The sequence below is a fragment of the Agelaius tricolor genome, unplaced genomic scaffold (assembly GCF_023055355.1).
Source record: "Agelaius tricolor isolate 1412-34295 unplaced genomic scaffold, bAgeTri1.0.p SCAF_28, whole genome shotgun sequence".
NCBI classification, from domain to species: domain Eukaryota; kingdom Metazoa; phylum Chordata; class Aves; order Passeriformes; family Icteridae; genus Agelaius; species Agelaius tricolor.
Genome location: NW_027269288.1, coordinates 8,611,094 through 8,632,914, shown reverse-complemented (window position 1 = coordinate 8,632,914; position 21,821 = coordinate 8,611,094). Strand labels below are relative to the sequence as shown.

At 50.3% G+C, this 21,821-nt stretch overlaps 1 protein-coding gene across 5 annotated transcripts in view; it reads right to left on the bottom strand.

Moving 5' to 3' along the window:
- Positions 1-21,821, bottom strand: part of RERE (arginine-glutamic acid dipeptide repeats) — a 165,775-nt gene that overhangs the window by 46,172 nt on the left and 97,782 nt on the right. For all 5 annotated transcript variants that reach the window (XM_071449389.1, XM_071449391.1, XM_071449388.1 and 2 more), the window contains 3 exons: positions 19,116-19,240; positions 17,529-17,628; positions 12,223-12,321 (listed from right to left, as the gene is read on the bottom strand). In XM_071449389.1, coding sequence (XP_071305490.1) covers positions 12,223-12,321; positions 17,529-17,628; positions 19,116-19,240 — 324 coding nt within the window. The remainder of the gene's footprint in view (positions 1-12,222; positions 12,322-17,528; positions 17,629-19,115; positions 19,241-21,821) is intronic.

Sequence of the window (21,821 nt, the reverse complement as noted above, 5' to 3'; positions counted from 1 at the left end):
GGAGATCAAGTGTCCTCTCTAAACAAACTGACAAGGAATACATCAGCTGAAAGCCTCCGAGGTGCCCGACAATTTGCTCTCTCCCTCCCGACTGCATCGCTTTGTCTTCCTGAAAAATTATCCTGAACAAGGAGAGCCTGGCCCCACAGTGCAGGGACTGAACCCCAGGCTCTGCGGGAGAGGCACCTCCAGCCCGGCTGAGTCCCAGAGCAGCCACAGCCGAGCCAGTAACAGCTCCCTCGAGGGAATGCCAAGAGATCCTGGATGATAATGACCCCCCTTCCACGGAGCTGCTTTTGTTGGGAACAATGGAGCTCCCATGGTACCTCTGGCTGGCTGGAAATATTGGTATTAAGTGAGCGTGAGCACAGCTGTGTGTAAATGACACATATAAACAGATTAGATTTGTGTATTTATACTGGATGCAAACACATTAATAGCACATTTGCATACCCAGTTGGCTAAATGAGATTGCATGCAGAGCAGGATTACTGGTTACAAACACATTTATTTAGGATTTTCAATAAAGTATTTATATTGCCATTCAGGAGGTCAGGGTGGATTCATCATCCTTTTTCTCCCCTTAGCCTCTGAGGCACACAGAAATGCTCCTGTCATGGATTGCCCAGCCCTCCTCACAGCCAGGCTGGGCAAGGGCTGCAGCCAGCAGGGGCTGAATGAGGTGCTCAGCCCAAAGGCTGCCCCAGGTTCCTCCCAGTGCCTCAATGAAGGGGATGTGTCCTGGTGAGCACAGCATGAGCCATCCCCAAATGCCAGTTCACAAACCTCCTCTTCCCCTGCTCTGTTTAATGCCAGGGATCAATGCAAGAGTCTGCATGAAAGGCAACACGATATTGAAGGTGACACAACAGCTCTCAGACATTTCCAGAGCTGCAGGAGAATTCAGCTCTTCCTTCAGCCTGGGCCTGGAGCTGTCAGGGTGTTGCTAACCTTTTGTGCTGACCCCAGCTGTATTTTCCCATCAGGATTTTAACCAGAGCTATTTTTACAAAGAGAAAGATTACAGGTTCACCCCAAGCACCGGGCAAAGCTTTGATTCCCACTCTGTGCTGTACCTGTGTCTGGGGGAGGCCCGATGGGAAAGAGAAAACAAAACAGCAGAAAAATAAAATAAAATAAATAAATTTTAAAAAATCAATTCTGTCTAAACGAGGAGCCTTTCTGTTTGCCCTAATTGCACCCTGATTATCAGCTCTGGGATCAAATGCTCCCAATCCCTCAGCCCCAGGCCCCTCCTGTTAAAAGCCCCACCATAAATCATCCCCAATAAATCATCCCTGGTGCTGGGAGGCACCGGGCCAGGTTGCCAGGCAACCTGAGCAGGAGGGATGCAGGGATGGATGCAGGGATGGACACAGGGATGGATGCAGGGACACAGGGATGGATGGATCCATGGATGGATGGATGGATCCATGGATGGATGGATGCAGGGATGGACGGAGGGATGGACGGAGGGACGCAGGGATGGATGCAGGGACGCAGGGATGGATGCAGAGATGGACAGACAGATGGAGGGGAGCTGCTGACAAACAGCCAAGGGGCTGCACCACCAGACTGGTGCCTCCCCACCCTCCTCAGGCACGGCTGTAAAACCCAAAGCTCCAAAGGCTCCTGTGAGCAACACCTGCTCCTTGCTCCATTCCTGACTGCTGCTGAGCTGTGGGAGGCAGAGACCCCACAGAGGTCCCACAGATCATCCAGAGATCCCACAGAGATCCCACAGAGATCCCACAGAGATCCCACAGAGATCCCACAGAGATCCCACAGAGATCCCACAGAGATCCCACAGACAGTGGCAGCAGCAATGTGATCCCCTAAAGGAGATAAAATCAGAAACCTGAGCCAGCCCAGCCCAAGCAGAGCTGCAGCAGCTGATGCTCAGATCAAACCCTGCCCTGGGCATTAAAGCAGCAGCAGGAGAAATGAAACCTGACTTTCCTTTCCTGCAGCTCTGGAAGGGCTGTTGGGTAAAAACAGCCCCCACTGTGGGAAGAACAGCTCCTGCATCATTCCAGGCATTTCAGCCCTGGTGACCTCACTAATGGTGCCACGTTTCAGCAGGGGATGAAGGGGAGGCAGACATGAACCCCCTCTTGTTTAAGGCTGCTCACTTTGCAGTTTCCTCTTCTCTGCCCCTTTCCAAACCAAGGCACAGAGGGCTGAGGGCAGGAGGATCCTCCAAAGGCAGCAACAAGTCCTGGGCCTGCCCAAAAAGAGCTTTGTGTTTATCCAGCATCCTCTGTCTCCTGCAACCGACAGCTCCTCGGTGCTGCTAACAGAGCTGAAATGATTTGAGTGTGTTTTTTACATAAATGATTTTTTAAAGGCGCCTTTCAAGAGTTAAACAGGACAAAGGTCTGGCACATTTGTGACCCAGAAAAGCAAAACAATGTGCTGCTGACAAGAGACAACAGAAAGCTTTTGATTATACTTCAGATTGCCTTTTCAACAATGAGATTCATTTCTGGTTGTTATCTTAAGCTGCTGTTAAAATGCTGGTATACAAAAAGCCTTCTTGTAGCTCAAAACCAAAGAGCAAGTGAACAGAAGGAGCTGGACATGTTCCTTTTCAAGGACTACCTGAAATATCTTGTGTCATCCTTCAAGGCTCACACAGCATTTCCAGTGAAGTTCCCTACTACAGAAATGTTGTTCCCTTGGGACTTCAACCATTATTGTCAATTATTCTGGAGACAGTTTCTGCAGTCAAACAGGGATTTTTATGCAAATGGCAGAAGGAAACAAATAAAAGCACTTCAAGAGCCCCCAGACTTTGGAGCAATGAACAAATCCAAGAATAATGAGACAAAATGGGATTATCCCTCTCAGAGGCAGGTATTTCTGGAGTGCCCTCCCAGGTAAATCATTAACAGAGGGGCTGTGACTGCAGCCATGCCCAGGGTGGAATTCAGGCACTCAGATACAAATTCCAGGTTTTGACCCTTGCCAAAATGACACCAGGCAACCTCTGGAAACTCCCTAAATTCCTCTCAGAGCAAGGCTGCCACTGGCTGCAGTGGAGTGAGGGGACACCCGAGCATGCAAAGCTCCATGAATGAAATTCTGGGGATGGCAAAATCAAATCCCAGGCTGAGGGACACATCCTCAGTGAGGGGGAGAATGGGGCCAGCAGGGAAAAAGGGACCACAAATAAGAGAGGAAATGATTAAAGATTTGAAAATGAAATGCAGCTGTAACAAAGGTGAAGGCTGCAAAGGGAACCTTGAAGGTGGATATTGTGGAGGGGCAGGGGGAGGGGGCTGAGGCTGTGGAATTGCCTCCCCAGACACGTAGAACTGGACAATACCTCCCATAACAGATACATGAAATATGCACCCTAATAAAGCAGAGGTGCCCTCTTTGCCTTCCCCAATTTGTGGCAAATGGGATGTTTGATTTGAGGGCTGAAGTTATTCCAGAGCAGTGGAGGGGAATGTGCTGCTGGGCCATTTATCAGCTCCTCTAAATGCATAAGGCCTGGCTGATCAATCTCCCCACGGCCTAAAAGCCATATAAATCTGAGGGATGCAGCCACAGGGCTGGGCCAGCAGGGCCACAAGAACAAAAGGCTGGGGAAACCCAGGGTGGAACAGGCTCGGGGGGAGCAGGGCAGGCTCTGTGAAAGCTGAAACACAACCACAAACCCTCACCACAAAACAGTCACAACCACGAGGCACAAAGCACAGAAACAACCCTGGGCAGAGCAGCAGGATTTTAACTGCAGCCTGTGTCTGGGGGAAGCCCAATGGGAAAGAGAAAACAAAACAGCAGAAAAATAAAATAAAATAAAATAAAATAAAATAAAATAAAATAAAATAAAATAAAATAAAATAAAATAAAATAAAATAAAATAAAATAAAATAAAATAAAATAAAATAAAATAAAATAAAATAAAATAAAATAAAATAAAATAAAATAAAATAAAATAAAATAAATTTTAAAAAATCAATTCTGTCTAAACAAGGAGCCTTTCTGTTTGCCCCAATTGCACCCTGATTAACAGAGACCAACACCTGTCAGCCAGCACGGGGAGACAGCACAGGGCAGGGGGACAGCACAGGGACAGCACAGGGCACGGGGATGGCACGGGGATGGCACGGGGACGGCACGGGGATGGCACAGGGACAGCCCAGGGACAGCCCAGGGCAGCTCCCCATGAGCAGAGAGGAGCTGGGGGCTCCAGGAGCTGCTCTGGGCCAGCCACAGTTCAGGGTGAAGCTCCTCCATGGCCAGGGATGGAGCCCAAACCCCTCCCAGGGCCATTTCCACCCCAAATCTGAGTTTCCTTGCAGCCCACAGGGAGCAATGTGGGGCCAGGCTCACAAAGGAAGGCTCTGCAGCTCCAGCAGAACTCACAGAGCCCTGGACCATCCCGAGCTGGAATCCCCACAGGACCCCTGATCCAGCTCCCACCCTGCCCAGGACAGTCCCTCCCTGAGCCTGGGGCAGTGCCCTGGGAGCCCCTCAGTGCCCACCTCCCTCTGCCTTTGCCACTGTGGAGCTTCCCCTGCGTCCTCCCTGCTGCCAAATCCCTGCCACGGCCCCAGCACCATCAGCTCTGCTGGCACTGCCACCCTTGCAACTCATTAGGGATCTGGGATGCACGCACAAAATGATGAATATTTAGTCCCTATTCATCCACTACAGAAGCAGCCTATTATCAAACAAGTGACACCTTTACAAACTTAAATTAAATAATGGCTCCCGTGGAGGATTCCCAGCCCTGACAGGATGGCAAGTGATTTAAGGAACACGAAGCTGAGCAACTGGTGATGGATGGTGGCTGAGCAGGGGCTCTGTTACAGCCTGCAATGGAACAAATGATCATTTCTCAGCCTAATTGAACGTGGCCGCCCCGCTCGTGCGCTGAGGAGACAAAGCTTGGTAATTTGCTTCATTAAAATGCATTTTTATGTCATCAGAAAGATTAAAAAAAAATTGGTTCTGTTGATAGGGGAGATTAGAAAAATAAAATTTATCATGCAAACAGCACTTGCAAATGAGGTGTATTTTGGCATTCATACTGCTTATGTTGTGCAAGAAAGATAAGCCCTGAGCACTAAAGCACACAGAGCATCCACATTGTGACAGTAATCAACATTTCTTCAATAGGAATTATGTCACTACACCCATTTGAAGAGCATTTTGTCATTTGCTGCTGCAATGGCCACTGGGCCAGAGTAAATAATTCCCAGCTAAGCTGTTGGGCAGAACACAGAGAATCCAGTGACATTCAGGAAGTTTGGGGGCTTGGGGCTGTCAGCCTCGGTGTTCAAACAAAGAATCAAAGTCAAGACTCAGACAGAGACCCAAACTAGCAGGGAAAAAAATCCAAAAATCCAATTTCATCTTGTCAAGTAGCAGACAACGCTGTCATCTGTCTGCACTCACTTTGTTTTAGGGGTTGGGGTTCTTGTGTTTGTAAAGCAATCTTGTTAGGAACAGCAAATTGCCATTCAGACAGCAAACAACTCCTCCAAAATAAAACAGACATTTGCCACGTCAACTAATCCATTTCTGGGCTCTGTGAGTTTAATAAAGTGTAATTCCAACATAAGCAGTTGAAAAGGAGATGCTTTTACCTATATCAACTTGGACTAAGCCAAAATCACTTGGAAAGAAGCTGCAGATTTCTATCACACACTAAACCCAGAAAAATACCAAAGCACTTTGTTATTTATTCCTCTATTTCAATTGCACTTTCACCACAAGCACCAGAGGTGAGTTACTGCCCCTCCCTCGCTTCTCCAGCCATGCCAGAGGCACTGAGCTCAGAAAATCCCCCTTGTGCTGATCCCTGCACTCCCCAGCTGCTCCTCAGAATGCCATGACTCAGTTTCCTTCTGGAGCAGCACAGGATACAGCAGGAGGGTAAATATAACCCAGACTCCGGATCTATCCCTGAGCAGATAAAATCTGCTAAAATAAAAAGGATAAAAGGTCAGGGAGCAGCAGGCAGGAGCTGGGCCCAGGCAGGAGTCTGGGGCTGTTCTGTGCCCTGAACAGGGCTCTGAGCCCAGCCCAGGGCTCTGCTCTTGGGCTGGGACAGACCCACGGACACCAAACTGACCCTGGGCTGAGCAACAACAGCTCCTTGGGCTCTCTCTGTTTATCAAACCACCCCTGTGCCCTGAGGGAGGACAAAGGCAGCCCCACAGCCCCCAGCAGTGGCTCCCATCTGAAATGCACACCCAGGGATGATGGAGAGTGCCAGGGAGCTCCATTCTTGAGATGCCCTTGAAAATGAGCTGGAAAATTCTGACAACCAACCTCTGTGGTGTTTATTAATCCTGCAGGCAGCACATCCCTCCCCTTGGCAACAGGGAGCTCAGGGGCTGGGAGTGCAAACCCTGCTCTGAAAAACACACCAGGAACTCCTGAGAGCAAACCCTGAGTGCAAACCCTGCTCTGGCACACACCAAGAGCTCCAGAGAGCAAACCCTGAGTGCAAACCCTGCTCTGGAACACACCAGGAACTCCTGAGTGCAAACCCTGCTCTGAAAAACACACCAGGAACTCCTGAGAGCAAACCCGGAGTGCAACCCCTGCTCTGGAACACACCAAGAGCTCCTGAGAGCAAACCCTGCTCTGGAACACACCAGGAACTCCTGAGAGCAAACCCTGAGTGCAAACCCTGAGAGCAAACCCTGCTCTGGAACACACCAGGAACTCCTGAGAGCAAACCCTGAGTGCAAACCCTGCTCTGGAACACACCAGAGCAGCTCCTGGAGGAAGCCAGGATGGTTTGGGCTGTGCTGGAGCTGGAATTTGGAGTTTCTCCCCCTTCCCACCCAGACACAGCTCCTGGCCAGGCCAAGGGGCTGGGCTGGTGATTTTGGGATCAGCAGCGTGGGAAATGCTCCACAGATAAGATTATTCCACATGAGGGCAGGGAGATGGCAGATCAAGGAGCACACACAGCTCAGCAAACCCCAAAATGATATTGTGAAGGGAACAGCAACTGCTCTGGCAGCTGGGCAAAGATCAGCATCAGGGAAAGCACTGAAATCACCCACTCTGCAGCCAAGGTCACTGACAGGATTTATGGATTTATCCCTCAAGAGCCTTTGCTGAACATGAAATGCTGAAATAATTTTTTTTAATCTCTCCCCCCGCCCCTTTGGGCTCCCTCATTTGCTGGAGGCCTTTAAAATTCATTCCTTTTCACAGCTGGTTAAACAGTGGAATCTTTTGGCAAACTAAAAGGACAGAATTGATTGCCCTACACAAACTTTTCTGCACGTATAATTGATTTTTAATTCACTGCCTTATTTCCAAAAGGACTTGACAATAAACTCGGTGCTGTATGTGCAGTATTGATCCCTCTCAACAAGGGCTTGGATCAAAGACTGATGCAAGTTAATCACAAACAAAAGATTGTTATCTTTCATCCTGGAACCTGTGTTTAAACCAAATTCCCCTTTTCAGCTGTACTACACCTTGTATTTTCCAGCTGTACTGCACCTCAGCATTTTGTAAACCTGCCAGCTACTCAGTAACTATAATTTTATGCAACCTTTAAATAACAACTTTTCCCCCCAAGCAGAATAATTTCATCCTTCACTGGTCACTTTTGACTGCGAGGGCTGATGGTTCTTTTCCACTCTGAGCCCTTAGAATGAGACACAGACAAGACCTTCCCACACGTGCTTAAACTAAAATCTGATTTATTCTTCAAACACAGCTCCTACAAGGCCACAGCAATCTGAGTCTGGTGGTTTTTTATCTCAGTGCTCAGCTAAGTTTCAGTTGTTCCTGATTATCACAGACGTGGCTGCATCACTAAATCCCAGCCAATGTTCCTTTAGTGGGACTCTGTTTGTTTTTGTGGGTAGAGCAATGGCACTGAGCAGTCACTGGTGTCAACCTTCCAAGCCCACTCCAGGAGTCAGCCCTGCAATGTGCTCAGCTTTTCCAACACCCCTTTGTGATTGCTTTCCACTCCTCCACTCCAGAGGCCCTGTTTCAATCTGGCTCTGAATTTCTGTAGCTGCCATATAAACAGTAAATAAAATCCATGGTGCTTTTGCCCCAGTAAGCAGCTCTGAAGAGCCCTGGTTTCAAAGGAGAACATGAGAACAGTGTTTTCATCAGCACACGCTCCAAAAAGGGTGGATGAGACCTTTGAGGATGATTCCAGGCAAAGAAGCCAAGCAAATAAGTCTGTGGGTTTTGCATAAGTAATTCCTTGACCTGCCACACTGGATTACAAACACTTGCAAACATATTAGGAAAGGAGTTTGCTGTATCTTGTCCTTTCTGGCAGAAGCATCTCCACTTGTGCTTTATGATAAACGAGTTTAAGCTGAAGCCAGGTGTGGATATTTGAAAATTTATGAACTTGTAAATCGATGTACACGGCCAATTAGGATTTAGCAGCAGCCAGGATTAACCAGCCCCGCACATAAATGGGGGAGCTTGTTTGAATGGAGGCTGTTTACCTCAACTACTCAACATCAAGAGCCACGTAAAATATTTAAAAGGCAGAATATTTCAAGATAAAAGGCAGACACCAGGGATGGCAGGGGTGGCACTGCCAGCTCTGCACAGGGGTGCACACAGAACCTTCCTAAGAACACTTGGCAGCTTCCTCTGGAGAATTTAATGTGGATGGAGCAGAGCTTAGAGCAGAAGGGAGGAGCTGCCCAGCAAAGGAAGCTCAAGCTCTGCTTCAGCCAGGCCTCCTTCAGCTCGGGAAGGCACAGCCCCCAGTTCCAAAGGTGCTGCAATGAAACCTCACCAGGTCTTCATAATCAACACCAAAATGCTAATGAGGAGCACAGCTCCATGCAGGAGAGCATCCCTGTGCAATAAACTGCAGCAGAGCAGCAGCAAGCTCTGCCTGCAGCAAGCATGCATAAATAAACAGAATTAATAACTACCCAAGTGTGGACGGGTGACTTAATCTGTTTCCATTAGATGCAGCTCAGCCCCAGGCCTTTGTGGTATTTAAAATGTGTTCATCATGTTTAATTAAAAACCTAATAAACTGCAGGTTCCTGCAGTTCTGATTCGGATTTCTCTCTGCTGAAAGCCCTATTGATTCCATCAGAACTTTTGCTAAAGAGAGAAAAAAGCACATTGTGAATGAAGAGACAGAAGCGTGAGCTGGACCTGGGCTGTGGGGTGAGCAGCAGCCAGAGCCAGGTCCCCTCCTTCACACCTCACACATGGAGCTCTCCAGAACAGAAAACCTTCCCAGCAGAACAGAAACCTTCCCAGCAGTACAGAAACCTTCCCAGCAGTACAGAAACCTTCCCAGCAGTACAGAAACCTTCCCAGCAGTACAGAAACCTTCCCAGCAGCGTCCCCAAACCAGAGATGCTCACTGTACCCTGGGTCCATCACACCCTTTGACAGGTTCCTGATCCCACACACCCTTTGATAGGTTATTGATCCCACACACCCTTTGACAGGTCATTGATCTCACATGGGAGCTCCCTTCTGCACCTGGAGCAGGCTCAGAACTGCACTGACACCACTGAGGTACAAAAGCCATTCTGCAGGGAAGATTTGCTCCCAGGGTTTTTCATGGTAATTTTTTAAGGACAGTTTATCTTGGGAGATGTTCCCACTGGAAGCACAGCAGGGAATGGAATGGGGGGGTTCATTTAACCTGAGCCCAGCTCCAGGTTTGGGACCTCAACTCCACCACCAGGGCAGGCAGGGGAGGAGCAGAGGCACTGCCAGACCCAGCTCAGGCTCCAAACCCCTGCACAGCAGCCAGCAGGGATTGATTGCCCAGTGGGGAGGAGCAGAGCAGCCCCACTGCAGCCCCACTCCATCCCACACCTGCCAAAGACTGGCAGGGGCATTTCCAGGGGACACCACGAGGTGCAGAGCAGAACTCACAGCCCTGAGCCCCTGGGCTGGCTCTGAGAGGAGATTTACAAACCAGGACAGCTTTGCTGCCCTCCTCATCCTGCTGCCCGTGGAACTGCAGCCCTGGGCACCAGGAGATGCTGCTGGGGTTGTGTGTGCTCAGGAGGTCTCAGCCAGGCATGAAATGTGGCAATTGCTGCACCCTGCCCACAGGAGGGAATTCTTGAGCATTGCCAGAGACACCAAGCCCTGCCCATGGAAGCTCTGCTGGAAATGGATGCTGCCAGGTGGGGAAGGAGCCCTCAAAACAGCAAACAGCAGAGCTGGAGCTGCCCTGGCCACTCTCACAGGCTGGGGGCAAGGCTGGCTCTCACCCTGGGCCCCTGCATTTACATTCTGGGACAAAAAGAGCTTTAAAAACAGCCACAGGTTCAGAGGGAAACAACAAAGCCCAGCCCTCATATTTACCCAGCCCCCATGTAACTCAATCAGAGGCCAATTTTATCCTCTGTTTAATTCCATCTAAACATCTGCAACCACATCAGCGGCAGGAAAAATAACACAACTCCCATCCTTTGTTTCAGTCAGGTCTGACACTGCCAAGCAGCTCCTGCCTCCCAGTTTGGACACAGGCAGCAGAGCTGCTCTAATGGAAAACAAAGGCTTTGGCCAGCTGAGAGCCCACAAAAAGTTCTAAATGTGCTGCCATTATTATTATCATTATTATCATTATTATTCAGGTTAACTGACCAAAGCTCTGTATCAGGTGTGGGATCTGCTTATTCATCCAACTGCAAACTTAAATCTCAGTATTTAAATTTAAATAAGCCACATCTGCTGGGCTGACAGGAGAGATTTATTACAAGTCCAGCCCAAATAAGGACAGGGGTTGGACCTGGGTCTGCATTTCCCTCAGAACTCTCTGGGATTGTCCCCAGCACTTCCCTGCCCCCTGAGATGAAGGCACACACAGAGTTAATGCTGTTAGTGCACACACAGAGTTAATGCACACACAGAGTTCCACTGTTTGGGCCAGATGAGGCTTTGACACCTCAGTGTTTTGTGACCAACACTTCCCTGCAGGATTCCTCTGCAGCTTTAGCTCCCTGTGGGTCAGAGTCCTCTCCGTTTCCCAGGGCTGCAATAGGGAAACCTCTCCTGCAAGGCTCCCAAATGCTCCCAAATGCCCCAAAATGCAGCAGAGCTGCTTTGGGCTGGAGCTGCAGGGAGCAGGAGGCTCTGAGGCTGTGCAGGTGGAGCTCTGCTGTCTATAAATAAGAGCACAGCTTGATCTTTGGCTCTGCCCAGCCTGGAGGGCTGCCAAATGTTTCTGGAAACTTGGATGGAGCAGAACAAGAACAAATATGATAAAATGAGCTGGGGCTGACAATGATTTATGGAGTCAGTGATCATTACTCTGTGCTCACAGGCTGCACTCCTGCAGTAATGCTTCACTTTTCAATAAACTTTGGTTTTTTCCATTGGTAAGGCTCAATTCTCTCTCATTTAACGTGGGTGGATCGCCCAAAGCCCTGAGTGCAGCAGCTCCAGCGCTCACAGCTCAGGGCAGCTGATGGCAAAAAAGGAGAAAAAGCTACAGAGGGAGAAAAAGAGAGGGGCTGGCACGATGGGGCCCTGATGTGTGCAGGGAGCACAGGCTGGAGCCATCTCAGCCCAGGCTCAGCAAGGCCAGGGCAGAGCCCTGCAAGGGCTGGGGCCAGCAGGGCCAGTGCCACACAGAGCTCCCTTCTGGGGTGGGAGCAGAGCAGACCTGAGCAGGGAGCGAGCCCCAGGCCCTGCCATCCTCCCTCCATCCCCAGGCAGCCACAAAGGGTCTTTGCTGGGCTGGAGCCAGCCCCAAACAGGGCTCTGGGCTGGCCCAGCCTCTCCAGCAAGGTTGGAATGAGGAGAGAGCAGAGCACACACTGCAGCTACAGCTCAAAAAACCTCTCCAGCCACTGCCTGAATAATTAAAGCCACTAAGAGAACGTGAGAGTTTCCTCCATTAATCAGTTCTATTTCCTAACACCAATGCCAGCTTTATTAGTAGCTTAACAAGATCACATTTTTATTTTTGTTTACTTCTTTAAACACTTCGCCAATTAACCAGCTTCAAAATTGACCCACTCAAGGCAAAAAAAAAAAAAAAAAATCATCCAAACTTTTCTGCTGCCACTTTTCCGTGAGCAATTGATTCTGTCATGCACTGGATCAGGTTCTTTCATTTATACCCCATGCATGTGTATTTTTATTTACACACCCACCCTCTTCCTGCTCATAAAGAAAACCTCTTTAGGAAAGAAAAAAAAACCAAAAGCATAAAAAAGCAAGAGCAGCAAGGTGAACCATAAAGGCTGGAGGAGATAAATCATTTCCTACCACTTCATCTTCAGTCCAACACTTCTCAATCAGCTTTGGCACAGGTTTCTTCACCAGGCGCTGCAGGGCTTTCCCAGCATCGTAGTTGCTTTCATGGAGCTGAAAAGAAAGGAGACAAATAGATCATCCAAAGGAATTAGCAGTGATCTGATATTGGAGGGGAAAAAAAACCACTTCAGGGAGCCCACATGAGATGTTCTGTGCCTAATTATTGCTCCTGTTGATGTATGAGGTGAGTGTAAACAACCTGAGGGGGAACTGAGGCTTCTGAGGGGAAGCAGCAGCACCAAACCAAGCAGGGATCCCCCTCCTTCCTCCACCTGCCCCAGGTAATGCTCACCCCAAAGTCCCACTGCTCCCTCCCACTCACAGGGCTCAGTGTGATGTCAGCCACGACAAAATAAAAATTACTACAAGAGGGGTGACACTTCACACAGCTTGGCTCCAGTCCCCTGTCGTCAGCAGGAGAAAAAAAATTTAAAAATTTAAAAAAAAAACAAAACACAAACTTAAAACAAAATAGTTCTAAGGCTCCCATGGAATGCAATGCCTACTTACAAGCATGAAAATAAGATGTTGCCTTTTCTGCTGGGCACACATTAATTTTCCTCCCTGTTTGCACTCCAGCACTGGGAACAAATCCATCTCAAAGCAAAAAGCACTGTTTGCTTTGCCAGCTCACCTTGCAATGCCTCTTTCCTGTGCATGCCACTACCTAGAGGATTTTTCACTGGGGAGATGTGGCAGTGCTGAGGAGAATGGGGCCCCTGTCTCCCTCCCCTCTCTGCTCCCTCCCCAGCAGCAGCAGCAATGCCAGAGCTCTTTGTGGCTTGGAGGGCACCTTTATTCTGCTCAAGGACAACACGTGCTTTTCCCTGGCAGCCCCAGTGCCCCAGCAGCTCAATCTGCAAGGAAAATAAACCAGACAAACCCAGAAAGAACAGCCTGGGCTGACAGGCAGCTACTCCAGAAAAAGAGAAGGTTACAGGCCAGCAAGGCTGCCCCAGACCAGCCACAGAGTGTATGGGGTGAACGTCTGAGCAAGTGATTCATTAATAACAACCCCAGAGCCCATCAGCACAGACATGAGAAGGGCCATGGGGCAGGGAAGACCCCTGTGAAAACATGATACAAGCTGAGAGTCTCCTGAAAAATGTCAATTTTAGCAGGTGGGAGTGGAAAAAAAATGTTTTATAAATGCCAGGAGTAGAATAATGCAGCAGAAAGGAAAAATATTTTCTCTAAGTGCTGGAGTTAAATTTACATGTTCCAGTCTGGCTCCTTCTCTGCTCTCTACTTTCAGCCATTTAGTGTTGCTGAGCACTTTATTGGCAAGATCCAGAGTATAAATAACAGCTAATGATGACTGCCTCTGCTTTCATTAACTTCTGCTTGAACTTCTGCAGGTATTTCTATAAACACTGCATCATTGTCCAGCCAGCCAGAGAATCTCCATTTTTAGCATTAACTCTGCATCCAAATTTGGCACCACAGCCAGATTTGATCTGTGAACAACTGCAACAAAGGGAGCCACCACAAATGTACCTTGGAACAGAAAATACAGCAACTTCTGCACCACAGGGCAGGATTAAAGCACAATTGTGGATGTGCACGTGCCCAAAAGGCTCCTTTACACTGCTCTACAGAAAGCCAGGGAAGGGATTTCACATCAAGGCTGCACATTCCACAAGGTTCCAGTTCCCACTGCAGCCTCTGAGCAGAGCTGCCATGGCTGTCTGGGTGATGCCTCAAATAAATTCTCCTTTGGCATGGCTCAGCTGTCAGGCACCTCCAGTCTGTAATGAACCCATGAATTACATCTTGCAGCTCTGACATCTCTGGGCTTGCTCATCAAAATATTGTTCTTCAATTGTAATTTATAACTTAATTTAAATGTCCCTTTCCTGTGACCTTTTTAGAGCAGAGTGCCATTGCATCTGGCAGCTCCTGCTCCAGCAAGGCTTCCTCTGGCAATTACAGCCATTATGCTGTGCCTTGGAAAGCCCAGCTCAGGCAGGCTGCATCCAGGGCTCAGCATTAAATAATTGCACTCCATTAGGAGCACTGAGATCCCAGAGCCTTTTCCTCCAAGGAAAAATTGCTGCAATCTCATGGGAGTTTGACTGAACTGCCTCAGAAGCAGAGGCCCAGCCTGGGGGATTGTTCAGCCAAAGCCACTTTAATGGGGCTGCAGCACACCCAGCACTGCTGGGACAGCCCTGAACTCCAGAGTTCCCCAGTTCCTGGCTCTGCCATGGGAGGGTGACCTGGCCCACACCCCCAGGTGAGGGAGAAGGAAAATGAGGAGCAGGATGGGCATTAGTACCATGAGCAGCTCCATCCCTGGCTGTGCTAACTCACACCCAACACCTGATCTAGTACAAAATCTAAGTCAGGCCACTTCTTTCAGTAGCAGAGCTGACAAATTTCAGTGGCTGTGGATGTTCTGTACAGCTATGGACATCATCTTGCCCCACTGTGAAAATGGAATATGCTCCTTTTAACTGTTATCATTTCTAAAGCCCAGCAAGACAGGAGCCCTTTAGGGTATAATTTGGGTATCAGACAAAATCAAACAAAAAAACCCAACTTCCACCTCTTTCCCCCAGCTCTAATCTATTTTAGGCACCTAAAGAGCTGCTGCTCAAGATTCCAAAGCTGATGTTCGTGATGCAGCCACTTTGTTGTGCCAAACAGCCCAAATGCAGCTGCAGAACAGCTGTGGGGCACTGCAGGCAGGGCCAGGGCAAGAAATGCCAATTACCTGCAAAACTCACCACAGCACTTTAAAAACACCTTCAAAACCAGCAGCATTTTGCATATTCTCCCAGAATTCTATCAGCAATCACAGCAGTGGGGTTTGGGCCTCTCTGAGCTGCCTGTAAGAGTGAGGATGAGGATGAATGGAAGCTCCAAGGCAGAATTGTCTCCTGCACTGGGACAGGCCTGGGCAGGGAGCCTGGCCCTGCCTGTGTGAACCAGGAGAGCAGCTGCTCATTAACATCACCCACCAGCAAAACCAGTCACAAGGAGAAATGCTAACATATATTTAAATAATTTTTTTTTTATGCTTTCAACCTCGTCTGTAGTTAATGAACAAGAAAATCTGGTCTAAGGGCAAGTTAAAACAGGGAGTAATTTGTCTGGGTGACATCTTAGTTAGAAGTGAATTTCCTTGCACTGAGATTAGCCTGTCATGTTTGTCACTCATAATGACACGTTCCCATGCAGCAGAGCCATGAGAAGGCACAACAACACTATTAGTAAAGAGAGATTTACACAATATTAGCATATCATTGTTTGGGCTCTCCTCCATGTGCCACTACATGAGCTTAATGGTGCTATTTTTTCATCTGCTGAGGATAAATAGGAGTGGCTGGCTGTGATTTCCCCAGCAGAAACACGAACCAAACCCCAGAGATTCTGAGCTCCACACTGAGCCTGCAGCCTGCCTGCCCCAGGGTCTGCTCCAGGCTTTGGGGTTGCACACAACCCCAGGCAAGGCTGACCCCTGGGAATGAATTCTGCCCCTGCAGCTCTGTCCAATCTGAGCACAAAGCAGGGAAGGGATCCCTGCTTGGCCTGGGAGCAGCACTGCAGAGCCCCTGAGCAGCAGGCACGGGTCAGAAGGAGGAAAGAGGTCATGAGTTCCTGCCTCTGCACTGCTGTGGACACAGAAAGGATCTTAAACCACATCTGGGGCTAAATCAGAGTCTGGAGGGCAAAGAGGAGGGAGGGAACCACTCCCAAACCTCCCCCAGCTCTGCCTCCCCAGCACAGCAAGGTCTGTGCTCAATATTCACCTGGTTCCCTCCTTCCCTGCATTCCCAGACCTGGCACCACCTTCCCCCCGGGCAGGAGGAGCTTTCTGGGATCATTTCCTCACCATTAGGATGGGAAAGACTTGCAGGAGCTGCTGTGTGCCACCCCAGCCCTCCCAGTCCCACAGGGGCACCATCAGGAGGGCAGCAAACCCCAAAGGAAAACTCAATTTCCCTCCTAAGGGTTGCAGAGACAAATGTGGCAGCAACAGCCAAACAGGACCAGGAGCTGGAGCTCACCTGGAGTGCTGAGTGAACAAGCTTGCAGTGAGCTGAGACATAAATGCATGTATGTGATGTCTGTGTGTTGCATTGTGCCTTCCATGATCTTCATTTCTATCTGGCATAATTAACAATAAATCATTCTGGGGGCTTACAGCACCTGTTATTACATAAATAAAACAGCAGCAAAGGAGCTTGTCAAGACTGATTTATGTGAAGTGCTGCCCTGAAGTTTATTGGATTTCCATAATAAGAAATCATAGCACACCATTTTCTTTTACATTCATCTTCTGGGTTGCATATGGTAATTTCTAAACAAAGACACAACTTAGTGCAGGTTAAGAGGCTCACAAATCATTTATCAGATAAATCTGATCTCTTTTAAATTGGTGGTGAGCTGAAAGACAAAAGATGTGCCATTTTGTCAGGACAACAGGTGAGCTATCTAAACTGTGTCGAGTCAAAAAAGCAGGGTCTCAGAAATAAGTCGAAGTTTCTTAAAATATCCCTGACAGAACTATTATTTATAAGGAAACTCTTTTCTAGAAAAATTCAAAGTGGACAAGGAAAGCATTTAAAGCATTTCCTAAAATAGACATGCAATAGAAACACAAAGAGAAAAGAACCAGAAGAACAAAACCAAAATATTTTGGGACTAATCTCATTTCAGAAGCAAGAACTCCACAAGTGCAACTGCAGATCCTGGGGCTGCCAAGCGATTAAAGGGAGTAATTAAAGTAGATAGAGAAGCAGTGAAGTTAAATGAATTTTCTGCATTAGGCTATTATTCTAGATAAGGGCAAAGAAATTCCAATTCCAAAAGCTCTTTAATGATTATTGACCTCAACAGAAATTGTGAGTCTCTGAGAAGGGAGCCAGGGAAGAGCTCAGCCAAGTGCAGAGGGGTGAGGCACTCAGGGGCCTCCATCCCAGGGAAAGGAGCACAGGGAGCAGAATGCAGGCAACTCAACTGCAGCTAAAACCCAGCCTAGGCCCCAGGAGCCAGCTCAGGGGCAGCTGAGCCAGTCCCAGCTCCAGCTGGTGGCCCTGAGCTGAGCAGCCTCCCAAAAACACCCACCGGGGTCACCCTCGAGGCACCACCCACGAGCTCATCGCCAAATTTCTGCAGCCCAGAGCTCCAAAAACCACCGGGCATTTGAGACAAGAAACGTGCCCCCAAAGCCTGGCTGGAGCCTGGGTGCCCTCCCTGCCTGCTGGGGGGCCCAGGAGGGGCAGGAGGGCTGTGTCCCCCAGGGCACTCACCGTGTTCAGCGCGTTCAGGGTGGTGTCGTCCCGCGAGGCAGCCACGCATCCATCCTCTGTGGAGCCCCCGTCGCACATCCCTGCAAAGGCTGCCATGCTCCTGCAAAGCCAGGCCACAGGGACACTGCTCAGCTGGGCTGGGGGCACCCACAGGGCCCACACACACTGGGCTCACACCCCAAACTGTGCATTTTGAGGTGCACAGGGCCCCACACACACACTGGGCTCACACCCCAAACTGTGCATTTTGAGGTGCACAGGGCCCCACACACACACTGGGCTCACACCCTCAATTGTGGATTTTGAGGTGTACAGGGCCCCACACACACACTGGGCTCACACCGCAAATTCTGGATTTTGAGGTGCACAGGGCCCCACACACACACTGGGCTCACACCCCAAACTGTGCATTTTGAGGTGCACAGGGCCCCACACACACACTGGGCTCACACCCCAAACTGTGCATTTTGAGGTGCACAGGGCCCCATACACACACTGGGCTCACACCCCAAACTGTGCATTTTGAGGTGCACAGGGCCCCACACACACACTGGATTCACATCCCAAATCCTGGATTTTGAGGTGCACAGGGCCCCATACACACACACTGGGCTCACACCCCAAACTGTGCATTTTGAGGTGCACAGGGCCCCACACACACACTGGATTCACATCCCAAATCCTGCATTTTGAGGTGCACAGGGCCCCACACACACACTGGATTCACACCCCAAATCCTGCATTTTGAGGTGCACAGTGCCCTACACACACACACTGGATTCACACCCCGAATCCTGCATTTTGAGGTGCACAGGGCCCCCCCACACACACACTGGGCTCACACCCCAAACCATGGATTTTAGGGCCTTGTGCCACTGTGCATCAAATAAGGCAGCACAGAGCTGCAAAGCTGAGTCACCCCAGCACACAGAGCAAATCCAGCATTACAATCCAATCTCATTTGCTTTCATCAGCCACAAGTCTGCACTGCCAAAGCAGCAGAGCCTGAGCAGGATTACAGAAGCTGAAACCTGCAGACAGAACAGTCTCAGCAGACAGCAAACTTTGTGCTGTCATCTTGGTTTTAATATGTCAGAAAACTGACTGAAACTGCACATTCCCCAGCCTCTGGATTCCTGCAAGCTACAAGTAACTCACTGAGCCTCTGGATTTCTGTGAAGCCCACCAGTGGCTTGCTGCACCCACCAGGGAAGAGCTGAGGTGCAAACTGAGCTCCCAGGGCACTGACTCCGTGCAGGGATGCTCTGCTGCTGCACCCAGAGCAGCTCCTCCCTCACACCCACCCATCCCATCCCATCCCATCCCATCCCATCCCATCCCATCCCATCCCATCCCATCCCATCCCATCCCATCCCATCCCACCCCGCTGCCCTTGCACTGCATCTCCAGAGCCACAGAGGATGGGAGATGCTGTGCTGGCCCAATCTCAGAGTTCCTGTTGGTTCTCTTGCTGGGTTCTCTCAAACCCCAGGTCTCAGCTGATGCCCCCAGCGCACACACACATCCCCAGGGAAGGAGGGGCTGCAGGCACCAGCCCAGAGCACAGCAGGAAGGGGCAGAGCTCACCTGGCTGCCCTCAGGTACATCAGCAGGTCACAGTCATTGACTCCTGGCATCCACACCAGCTCCTCGTGCTGGGTCACCGTGTCCCCGTCTGGGGACGGGAACGGCTGCAGCTCCGGGAGCTTGGCCTGCAAACAGGGAACACACGTGGCACACGCATGGCACACATATGGGACACACATGGGACACACACACACACATGGCACTGGGCTGCAGCTCCGGGAGCTTGGCCTGCAAACAGGGAACACACGTGGCACACGCATGGCACACATATGGGACACACATGGGACACACACACACACATGGCACTGGGCTGCAGCTCCAGGAGCTTGGCCTGCAAACAGGGAACACACGTGGCACACACATGGCACACACATGGGACACACATGGGACACATACACACACATGGCACTGGGCTGCAGCTCCGGGAGCTTGGCCTGCAAACAGGGAACACACGTGGCACATGCATGGCACATGCATGGGACATGTCACACACACACACAGGGCGCACACACACGGCACACACACACACAGGGCACACGCACACACACACACACACGGCACACACACACACACGGCACACAGGGCACACACACACACACACACACACACACACACACACGGCACACACACACACACGGCACACACACACACACGGCACACAGGGCACATACACACACACACACACACGGCACACAGGGCACACACACACACACACACACACATGTCACACACACACACACACACACACACACGGCAGCTGTTCCTGGCTCAGGAGCACTCTCAGCCCCTGGAATTGTCTGCAGTGCTGGCAGCTGGCAGGGGGAAGGTGCTCCAACAGCTGCTGAAGGATTGGTTCCCAGTTTCAGAACTCGGGGGATGCTGAGGCATGGAGCCCAAGCCATCCCCTCCATCCAGCACTGCTTCCTCAGAGGGGCAGGGACTTTCCTGCTGCTAACTCTGGGCTAGCACCACCTCAGCCCCTGCCAGAGGAGCCCTGCTGGACACAGCAGCAGCAGCAGAGAGGGGAAGGAAAGCACTTGGCACTGCACAGCCCTGGTCTGGAGCTGCAGAGCTGCTGGACAATCAGACACAGCAGCTGCATTAGCACAGGGATGCTGATCCAGCTGCTGCCTGAAACCCTCCCAGAGCACACATGGAGCAAGGCAGGAAGGCAGCTACCAGATGGGTCCCATTTGAAACCAGCAAGAAACCCCACAGATCTGACACCCAGTTTAAAATTAAATGCTGGGTAAATCACTGGGACTCTGAAGGGAAACAAAGACATTTCCTGAAAGGGAGATAGCTCAGCAAAATGAACACTGCCTCTAAATAAGTATTACACTCTATCCAGAGACCCAATTAGCATCTTTAGTCATCTCCTGCTCCGAGATGAGATAGCTGAGAGCCTCTTCAGAAACAGCTTTTAAGCCCTATAATTACCTCCTATGCTCACAACGCCAAACGTATTTGAGAGGCAACATTTATACATAACCAGTAATTACAAGTCACAGGTTCAGATGTCTTTCATGTTCTGCTCTTTAATCTGTACTTTATTTTACTTCTTGCCTGGGAAAATGGGTATGGCATTGAAGTTCCCTTCTGGCTGGGGCTAAGGCAGCCCTGGGATTTCTGTGAGAGCCACTGCAGCAAGCAGGGGCTGCACCAGCCCAGCCTCAGCCCCCTGTACCCTTGGACTGTTCAATGACACCCCAGGAGCAGCTTCCTCCTCCTCCTCCTCCCCACAGCACCACTGAGGCTGCAGGAGATCCCCAGGATAACCAAGCTGTGACTGTGGCCAGTGTCCCCAGCCCAGAGCACCGAGTGCCTCCCGCAGGCCTGGGCACCCCAAACCTCCCTGGCTGTCATCTGGAGCATCCCAAACCTCCCTGGCTGTCCCAGGAGCACCCCAAACCTCCCTGGCTGTGATCTGGAGCACCCCAAACCTCCCTGGCTGTCCCAGGAGCACCCCAAACCTCCCTGGCTGTCCCAGGAGCACCCCAAACCTCCCTGGCTGTCCCAGGAGCACCCCAAACCTCCCTGGCTGTGATCTGGAGCACCCCAAACCCCCCTGGCTGTGATCTGGAGCACCCCAAACCCCCCTGGCTGTGATCTGGAGCACCCCAAACCTCCCTGGCTGTGATCTGGAGCACCCCAAACCTCCCTGGCTGTGATCTGGAGCACCCCAAACCCCCCTGGCTGCCCCAGGGGCACACTCAGAGGAGGGAGGTGAGTTCTCAGGCCCCTGCAGTCCCACAGAACACACGCATGGCACACACGTGTGGCTCCTGCCGTGTCCCCTGGCTGTGGGCAGGAGTGTGGGGATCAGAGCTCTGAGGATGCCCCAGGCACGGCTGGGGCTCAAGGAGGGCTCCAGAGGCAGCACAGCCCCTGCAGGGAGCTCAGGCTCTGCCTTCTGCTGCCCACTGAGGGTGCCAGTGGTGGTTGGTCAGAACCAAGGATGAGGCAGGGAGCAATGCAAGTCTCAAGCAAGAATTAACAGGATTCTAAATCCATGGACCTTCTTCCTCCCCATCCATAAATGCACGTGGTAATTACACCTCAGAGCAGGGTGACTAATGCCTGCCAAAATATTGGATGACAATTTGAGATGAAAGTTGTTTTGAAGGTATCATTTACTGTACTCTTGTTATGACTACTGAAAAGAACACTACAGGTTTAATTGCCAAGGACTTTTTTCCTCTGAAG